Source organism: Nannospalax galili, unplaced genomic scaffold (assembly GCF_000622305.1).
Source record: "Nannospalax galili isolate Female #2095 unplaced genomic scaffold, S.galili_v1.0 scaffold1146, whole genome shotgun sequence".
In the NCBI taxonomy this organism is placed as follows: Eukaryota; Metazoa; Chordata; class Mammalia; order Rodentia; family Spalacidae; genus Nannospalax; species Nannospalax galili.
The window spans coordinates 2,483,165-2,493,049 of NW_008355380.1; the positions used below are offsets into that span (position 1 = coordinate 2,483,165).

At 50.0% G+C, this 9,885-nt stretch overlaps 1 protein-coding gene across 1 annotated transcript; it reads right to left on the bottom strand.

Annotated features, from left to right (window-relative positions):
• Positions 1-2,243: 2,243 nt before the first annotated feature.
• On the bottom strand, positions 2,244-2,869 carry LOC103749692 (ret finger protein-like 3). Its single transcript, XM_029555762.1, is given in 3 exon segments — positions 2,244-2,319; positions 2,321-2,383; positions 2,610-2,869. Coding segments are annotated over 3 exon segments (399 nt in total).
• Between the last annotated feature and the right edge of the window lie 7,016 nt (positions 2,870-9,885).

A 9,885-nucleotide genomic window follows, 5' to 3' on the forward strand; every position in this document is an offset into this window, starting at 1 on the left:
GAAATTAAAAAAAAACACCAGGATTGCAAATTTGCAAATTTACATGTATACACACACACACACACACACACACACACACACACACACACACACACTTCCTAATCCCAAATACTCACAAATTTGAGTTCCTACACACAAAGTCCCTTTTAGGAATTCTGTTCTAGGGAGGGGAGCTTTCTCAGTCCTTGAGAATCTTGTCAACCTGCAGGGAAATTTCATTCTTTTAAATGGACTATATCAAGTTCCTATAAATGGTTCCACTCATTAGTAGACAAACATTTTGTAACTTTCAATTAAAACAGAAACGTAACTGGGGGAGGGGTAGGAGCAGTTGAAGTTCTCCAGGGAGTTGGCTTAGAATAGACTCAAATGGTTTGTAATTAGCATATGAATTGTTTGCATGTAAATGGCCTTCCTAAAAGTATTTGAAAAGTTTATTTTTTAAGCATTTCAGCTCTACCCCCCTGTTACCTTGTTTACAGTAACATCACACTTGCCTGACAAAGTTGAGAGAGGATTCTCTCTCGGCCCTTCTGGTCTCCCCACCCCTTGCTCCATCACAAACTACAAATCAGCTGTGAACCAATTAATGAGGTTTAAACAGTATTCAGCTAAATCATGCCCTGGAAGCTGTAATCCAAACACCAGAGCTTGATTATCATAATGTATTTAAATTCAATGCAGCGTTTGCCAAATTCCACAGGGCTGGAATCAATAAGTTATTTCAAAATACAGGCACTGGAGTGTCGCACCGGAGTGTCCTGTGCCTGGTTCTGGTGGCGCCTCTGGAAGGCCTCACTCTCAACTTCTCAGAATCTCTGTGTGGCCGGGGAAGGGCCAGCCCCAATAGCTGGGTCCGTCGTCAGGACCCCAGTTTCCTCCTGTCAGCACGGCTGGCCCAGTGCAGTAGTCACCAGGCATTTCTTCTTTATCTCTCTGGGATGGGCAGTGAGGGATCTTGAATCTGCACTCTGCTCTGAGAACATGAATGCCCCTGTCTCTTGGGCATTCCTTGGGAGAACGCCCCAGGGGACAGTGGCTCATCTCCCTCAGTTCCAGAAATGGAAGTCTTTTTGCTGTAGCTGGCTGGAGGCAGGCGCACGGTGCGTTGTTGAATCCTGGTCTTCTTTTGTGAGGATAACTGATGTGTGTGTGTGTGTGTGTGTGTGTGTGTGTGTGTGTGTGTGTGTGCGCGCGCGCGCGCGCGCGCGCTTTGGGAATCAGTGCCGTGAGGCTGGGACGTCATAACTAAAGCATTCCCTTTTCCTCAGTCAGCTGGTCTGATTTGCATGTTAAATATTAGAGAAAGAGAAGTCTTGTGGACTCCTCCCCTCTCTGAGGGGTCTTTACTGGGTGACAGTTCACTTTCCCAGGGACAAGCACCCGTGGGCTGACTAGTCCTCTGGGCACCAGGTCACTGGAGGCTGCTTCTTGCATCCAGGTCTGCAGAGCAACCCCTGACCGCCAGGCTCAGGCCCTTCGTCTCCACAGCCATACCCGCACAAACGAAAAATCTGGTTTTTAAAACAGCTTTCTGATCTATTTTTTTTTCTGATTTTCAAAAATGAAAAGTTTATTTATTATTTATTTTTAGACAGGGTCTCCTGTTGCTCAGGCTGGTCTTGAACTTGCTATGTAGACCAGACTGGCCTTGATCTCAGGAAGATCCACCTGTCTCTGCCTCTTCAGTGCTAGATTAAAGGTGTGTACCACCATGCCTGGTGTGAATCTCTTTTCTAAAAAAAAAAAATGTATACTTTATTTATTCTACCGTACAATAAATTGATCTCATAGTAAATAAAAGGGAAAACATTCTTGAGTTTATCTAAAAGATCCCAGTGTATGAAAGGGAACAGAAATTTAAGCATAAGTTCCAAAGAAAACAAACATGATATTTCATATTCAAAATGTGATTTGTAGAGCCCTGTGTGGTGGTGCACACCTTTAATTCCTGCACTCAGAAAGCAGAGGCAGGCAGGTCTCTGTGAGATGGAAGCCAGTTGGGGCTGCTTGGTGAGAACCTGCCTCAAAAAACAAACAAAACAAAAACAAAAACAGTGTGATTTTTGCTAAGAAATTGCTGCTCCTGACAGCCACTGCACTCTCTGTACCATGTGGTGGACATGTGCCAAATTTCTTAGCCTCAGAGAGGAGCACACAGCAATTTCCAATAGATTCTTTTGTGTTTGAAGAAAGATTGGCTTGGCCAGGATGAAGTAGAGGACTGAACATACCTGGGTCCATCACAGGACAGACACCAGAAGGCCTTGATTTTCCAGAGACACATTTGCAGGAGCAAAGAATGGACAAAATGGCTCTGGGCAGAGATTCCAACGCATTAAAGATATGGGCCCCAGCATCGACACCCTGAAAGGAAATACTCCTGAATAGAGACAAGGATAATCCCCACTCGTACACCTGAGACTCACCTGGGCTGAGTCAGCAAGGGCTCAGTGTGGTGACATAGACCTCTCCACTTCCCACGCCCACAATGCAGAAGCCACATTCTTCAGACAACACAACTGGCTCCTGTCCATTGGAGCCAGGGACTCTGCAAATTCCCGCATCCCATTCTTTGGCTGCTCCCTCATCTGTCTCCTAGGACTGGCTGGAAGTGGACCTCAAGGAGGCCAGGCTGGACTCTGCTGCTTGTCAGACCCAAATGCACGTTCCTTGTGTGATCACAAATAAGCTGGCTGTTGGCTGTGTCTGCATCCGAGGTCGTGTCCACTTTGAATGTCTTCATCCTTGGGTTCATCTGTAGAATATTTCCCAGCTGAAGCTCTAGTTTTTTGATCTGGGAGAACAGGCAGCCCAGCTGGAGAGCAAGTATGATGTTTTTCTTATCAGAGACAATGGGAGTCTCCATGGGGACCCTTCTCCAAGGGAGTCCTTCTCCACGGGGACACTTCCCCAGGGAGTCCTTCTCCGCGGGGACACTTCCCCAGGGAGTCCTTGCAGCAAAGGCAGCAGTTATAGTCACCTGCCAGATACTAGATGCACTCAGTCCATTCTAGATATTGTACCCAGATGCATCAGGTTCTTCCATCTCGAAGGTGTTGGGCAACTGCTAGTGTCTCTCCAGTACTTGGCCTGTCTTCTGCTCTTCAACTGTGTCCTGCTGAGTGCATCTCTTTACTGTTTCTGTGTGTCTACAGCCACACTCTTCTAATAGGAGAAACACACCATCAGCAATTTGGCAGAATTAAAATTTGGCACTACCAAAATTCTCCCAGGAATTTCCGCGAGAGGAGAGCTGGTGGCACTGGTGTTTAAACCTGCTCTGGATAGGTAGAAAAGAGGACATCTGAATGTGACTGGAGTTTGCATTCTTCAACAGTGAGCAAAGCTCATCTTCTGGATTGTGTAGCTGTTCATGTCGGGTTCTTTCTCTGCGAAGCTTCACTTCATAGTTTTCTTCTTTCTTTTCTGAATAAATTGTATTTTTTCATCAATTTCTAAAATTGTTCACAGCTCAAGAGAACATTCCCTTACCTATGTACTGGCTAAATAAAGAAAGGAGGAGCACTGGTGTGGAGTGTGTCACTGGTGTGGAGTATGTCACTGGTGTGGAGTGTGTCACTGGGGTGGAGTGTGTCACTGGTGTGGAGTGTGTCACTGGGGTGGAGTGTGTCACTGGGGTGGAGTGTGTCACTGGTGTGGAGTGTGTCAGTGGGGTGGGGAATGTCACTGGTGTGGAGTGTGTCACTGGTGTGGAGTGTGTCACTGGGGTGGAGTGTGTCACTGGTGTGGAGTGTGTAACTGGGGTGGGGAGTGTCACTGGGGTGGGGAATGTCACTGGTGTGGAGTGTGTCACTGGGGTGGAGTGTGTCACTGATGTGGAGTGTGTCACTGGGATGGGGAATGTCACTGGTGTGGAGTGTGTCTCTGGGGTGGAGTGTGTCACTGGTGTGGAGTGTGTCACTGGGGTGGAGTGTGTCACTGGTGTGGCGTGTGTCACTGGGGTGGAGTGTGTCAGTGGTGTGGAGTGTGTCACTGGTGTGGAGTATGTCAGTGATGTGGGGAGTGTCACTGGGGTGGGGAGTGTCACTGGTGTGGAGTATGTCACTGATGTGGGGAGTGTCACTGGGGTGGGGAGTGTCACTGGTGTGGAGTGTGTCACTCTGGTGGGGAATGTCACTGATGTGGAGTGTGTCACTGGTGTGGAGTGTGTCACTGCTGTGGGGCGTGTCACTGGGGTGGGGAGTGTCACTGGTGTGGAGTATGTCACTGATGTGGGGAGTGTCACTGGGGAGGGGAGTGTCACTGGTGTGGAGTGTGTCACTCTGGTGGGGAATGTCACTGATGTGGAGTGTGTCACTGGTGTGGAGTGTGTCACTGCTGTGGGGCGTGTCACTGGGGTGGGGAGTGTCACTGGTGTGGAGTATGTCACTGATGTGGGGAGTGTCACTGGGGAGGGGAGTGTCACTGGTGTGGAGTGTGTCACTCTGGTGGGGAATGTCACTGATGTGGAGTGTGTCACTGGTGTGGAGTGTGTCACTGCTGTGGGGCGTGTCACTGGGGTGGGGAGTGTCACTGGTGTGGAGTATGTCACTGATGTGGGGAGTGTCACTGGGGAGGGGAGTGTCACTGGTGTGGAGTGTGTCACTGGGGTGGGGAGTGTCACTGGTGTGGAGTGTGTCACTGGGGTGGAGTGTGTCACTGGTGTGGAGTGTGTCACTGGTATGGAGTGTGTCACTGATGTGGGGAGTGTCACTGGTGTGAGGAGTGTCACTGGTGTGGAGTGTGTCACTGTGGTGGGGAATGTCACTGATGTGGAGTGTGTCACTGGTGTGGAGTGTGTCACTGGGGTGGAGTGTGTCACTGGTGTGGAGTGTGTCCCTGGGGTGGAGTGTGTCACTGTGGTGGAGTGTGTCACTGGTGTGGAGTGTGTCACTGGGGTGGAGTGTATCACTGGTGTGGAGTGTGTCACTGATATGGGGAGTGTCACTGGCGTGGGGAGTGTCACTTTCTCGGGGAGTGTCACTTGGGTAGTATGTGTCACTGGTGTGGGGTGAGGGGAATTAACTGAAGTGTGTCAAGCATGGCCTGGCTGAGCCGGGGGTGCGGGGGGGTGGGGGGGGAGGTCTTTCACCAGTGAGACCTCTCTTGGCCCCTGGTGGTACTCCATTTTCCTACATGGCTCTAGCTGTACATCCTTCTTCAGATGGCTTGTTTTCCATGAGACAACTCAGACATAAACTCATTTAGCTTCGTGTAGAACCTGCCCAGAGATACGTGGACTAAGTCCTTTGTCTTGGGCTGACAGTTGCCTTGGAATGCGTCCTGGAAACCCCTCTCTTCTGTGGCAGGCAGTACAGTACCGGCAACCAAGCAGGTAAGTGTGGTAATTCCCGCTGGGAAGCTGTGAGGAAGGCCGGCATCTACTGGTACTACCTGTCCCTGATGGTAGTGAAATGGGCAAATGATGGTCATCCTATTAGGCTGAGGCTGTGTTGGGCTCAGGGCTGCTGGGCAGAGCAGGAGAAGGCTTCCATGGGAGGGAGCACCCCCATTTCTTCCCTCCAGAGTGAGGCAAGGGTGAGGGTCAGCAGGAGCAAGGTCTTCCTAGAGCCCTGGTCTAGGGATGTTGCTGTCCCCGGATGCTCGGCATGTCTGAGCACATTCTTCATTGCATTGGCTGGGTAGAGGGAGACGTGCCATTGGAGGGGCCAGGGCTGCTGGTGTGTGTGCCCTCGAGAGGTGGGCAGGGCCCACAAGCAAGGCTTTCCTGTCCCCAGGAGCCAACAGCGTTGATGTTGAGAAATACTGGGTGCTGTGGAGGTTTGAATGAAATGTCCTCCATAGGCTCCAAGTGTTTGGACATTTTGTCCCCAGATGGTGGCGCTGTTTTGGGAGGTTTTAGGTGTGGCTATCCTGGAGGAAGCACGTCACTGGGGGTGGGCTTAGAGAGTTCTTAAGCATTGCCAGATTGCCAGTCCCTCTCTTGCTTCCTGTGCCTGCTTGAAGATGTAGAGCCTAACTTCTGCTCCTCCTCCAGTCACTTTTGGCCACCACGCCTCTGTGCCATGATGGACTGTAATTCCCCTGGAACCGTAAGCTCAAATAAACTCTGCCTTCTATAGGTTGCTTGGCTCAGTGTTTCTATCACAGCAACAGAACAGTGACTAATACACTTGCATTTTAATATGTCTGAGGATAAAGAAGAGGTGTCCAGGCAGGAGCCTGTATCTCGCTTGCCACTGGCCCTAATGTCCTCCCACCCAGACCCACCTACTCAACTATTGACCACGCCAGTGAGCACCAGGTGAGCTCAGGCTCTGTTCAGCACCTCATGGGTAGCAACCCTCTTCTTAAAAAATTGTTTATTATCTTTGTTTATTTTATTTATGTATATGAGTGCATTGCCTGCATGTATGTAAGTGCACCCATGTCGTACAATACCAGCAGAGGTCAGAAGAAGGTGTGTAATATATGTGTAAATATATAATAAGACTCTCAAACAAAACTTCTCAGAAGCAGCGAGTGGGTGTAAGCAGGAAGGACAGGTGCCCTGCCACCCCTGGGATTCCCGAAGTAAACGGACTGGATAGTTGGTTCCAAATGCACTTGGTTTTCTGTTGATTTGTGAAGACAGCAGGATGTGGTAGCTCCAGGAGCTGGACCTTGGCTATCCACGTCAAGCTGCGGTTCAGGTTCACTAGGGCAAGCCACTGGGGATAATCCTTGATTCTTTGAGCCCCAGGGCTTCCTCTTTTTTTCCAGCAGCAGCAGAGACAGTTTATTGACCATTACTTCCCCAGGAGGTTCTCCTCCAAGGTCGGGGATTGAAAGGACTGCAGGGGAGTGGAACTCAAAGGCGCACCTTGGATGAGCTAGGGTGGGTTTGAAAGAACCCGATGGAAAAGCCATGACCTGCTATTTCAGCAACTCAAGAACTTTGTGCCCAAGAAAGCCACCCTTGTTCGGTCGGGTCCCTGACTAGCATGTGCTAGAGGGCAGCAGGTCTGAGCCAGCATGGGGCTCCTGCTGTCTGTGCCACCTGGAAAATATTTGGAGGTCACCCTCACACAGGACTCGGGCTGACCTCTGCCCTTGAGCGTCACCCAACATGCTATGGATCCCAGCACCCTAGGACCCTCCTGAGCACATCTCCCGGGAGCAGCCAGTCTGTCTGCCAGTGGGTGTTTCTAAGATGTGGAACAGTACTAACCCTGATCACCTCAAACCTCTGCCTTCTTGGGGTTCACAGAAGTGGTCTGTAAGGGGGAAAATACTTTATCCTGCAACAAAGACCCAGTCGCAGGCAGCACTGGGGAAAGAAATCACTGTGACTAAACTTTTCTCTCAGAGTCAGGTTCCCAGTGGTATGGCCATCAGACCCTGAGCAGCCACCCTGGCTCTGAGTCAGGGGAAAGATAAGTTGTCAAGCCTTGTGGAAAGTTTTGATGGAGAACTTCAGTCGTTTTTAGTAAATCTACTACTTGGAGATTGAAGCCAACGATCCGTCAGGTTGATGTTCCCATTCTCTTGGAACTCCTTCCTGGTGCGCAGAGCACCAGGCGTGGGCGGAAGAGGATACTTGGAAGGACCTTGTAGGATAGGAAAGACACACAGAGGGCTACAGTGCAGACAAATCCCGGGATCTCCACCATGGCAGCATGACCATGAAGGGCTAAGGCGAGACTGTCTGAGCAATGTTCTGCATCCCCAGAACATATCTAGTCACACTCAGTGTTCTCTCATAGATGCGGGCAATGAAGCCAAAGCTTCCAAACATGCTTCTGTCAGAACAGTGGAACCGTGCCACACTGATGGGCACCACTCACTGCTGGGAGGAGAGCGTCAGCACCCAGAAGGGAGGGCAACTGACGGTCGCTTCCCTCTCGCAGGAAGAGGGTCTTTCTGCTGGGTTGTTTTGGTGTCAACTTGACACACCTTGGTTAGGGGGTTGCCTTCATTGGGCTGGCCTGTGGCTGTGGCCGTGGGGCATCTTGGTTGTTGGGTGGTGTGGGGGGGGCCCGCTGTGGGTGGTGCTGCCCCTGGGCAGGTGGGCCTCTCTTGCGTGGGAGGGCAGGCTGGGGGTTGGGGGAGAAAGTCAGTAAGCAGTGATCCTCCATGGCCTGTGTTCCAGGTTCCTGCCCTGAGTTCCTACCTTGGGCTCCCTGATGAACTGTGACCTGGGAAATGTAAGACAAATAAACCCTTTCCTCCCCAAGTTGGTATTGGTCAGTGTGTTTTGTCACAGCAATGGAAGAACAAACTAGAACAGTCTTTTGGACAATCTCCTAGAGAAAGTAAGTTCTTGGCACAGAATTGTGACACTTCCTTGCATTCAGAGCAGCTGAGATTATCCACATGAGACTTCCACAAGATTGGGCCTACAAACATCTCCTAGTGGAGGGAAAGGAGGGCTCACAAGGCAGGGCACACATGGCTTAGAAGCAGCTCAGGAGGCAGCACCCTGGATGAGGTCCTGCCCCTTGAGGCTCCATAAGAGGCTAATGGTTTCTGGGGGAGCAAGAGGGAGATAGTACTTTTCTGCCCAACAGTTGTTTATGCTCCAGGAATAACCCTTCACTCCTGCTCCCCTAAGCAACCCCAATCAATCAAACTCATGGATCACCAAGCTAGACTTGTGGGTTCACCAAGCTAGATTTGGGTGGATCATCTGACTTTTTGTTGATATCTTATCAGAGCTCAACAGACATTCATGTCTCTACAAGAAAAATTAACACACCAGTCAAGGAAGCCAGTAAGTGTGTTTTGGGCATCTTATAAAGACCGAAAAGATGTAGGAAGTGTCTTTATACATTTTGTTTTTCTAGAACATTTCAGGCAGACTCTGGTGTCCCATACAGGAACACTCGCAGTACTCTAAGTTAGTTACTCTGGAAAAAGAATTGAAGACATGTCCTAGAAGAATCCGCTTTGGGGGATGCAGGAGGAAGGAGTGAGTCACTGCGGAGCCCACTGAAGAGAGAGTCTCAGCCGCCTGCTCAAGAATTCATGTCCAGCCCCTTGGTTCATGTTTTGACAACCATGTTTAACTAGTCATTCACAAATGCTTCACAAATGCTTCTCAGACCAAATCTCATAGGTTAGGGGATGAGAGAAAGGAAGTTATCCATACAGCCTTGCTGAAACACTTCTGCAGAGCAAGTTACTATGGAAGGAGAAACCTTATTCTTCTTTGAAATATTTTATTCATTATTTTTATTTTATGTATATGAGTGCTTTGCCTGCGTGTATGCAAGTGTACCATGTGCATGCAACACCTATAGAGGCCAGAGGGTGTCAGATTCCCTGGAACTGTAGATACAGACAGTTGTTAGCCATCATATGGGTGTTGGGAATTAAATTCAGACCTTCTGGAAGAATAGGAAGTGCCCTTAACCACTGAACCATCTCTCCCAAATCAAAGCTTTAAACTTGGAGCGAACAGCAGGCCTGTGTATTGCAGCCTCTCCGAGTCTGTGGGCCCAGTTGTCAGGACGCCTTCCATGCACTCAGGATCTTCCCACAGTCACTGAACACCTTCTAGCTACACTTTGTCCCTATCTACATAGCGAGAACATGGTCTGCAACCTCTTCAGAGAGCTGAGGTAGGGACTTGGATTTGTTTGCTGTGTGTCAAAGTCAGGTGTAAGATCTTAATGCATCAAAGTTTCAAAGCTTCAGGAAACTGATGGTGGTGGAAGGGTTAGAAGGTGTGAATGAGGTGGAGGAGGAGGTGGAGGAGGTGGAGGAGGTGGAGGAAGAGGGGGAAGAGGTGGAGGAGGAGGTGGAGGAGGTAGAGGAGGTGGAGGAGGAGGTGGGGAAGGTGGAGAAGGTGGAGGAGGTGGAGGAAGAGGTGGAGGAGGAGGAAGTGGAGGAGGAAGTGGAGGAGGAGGAGGAGGAGGGGGTGGAGGAGGAGGTGGAGGG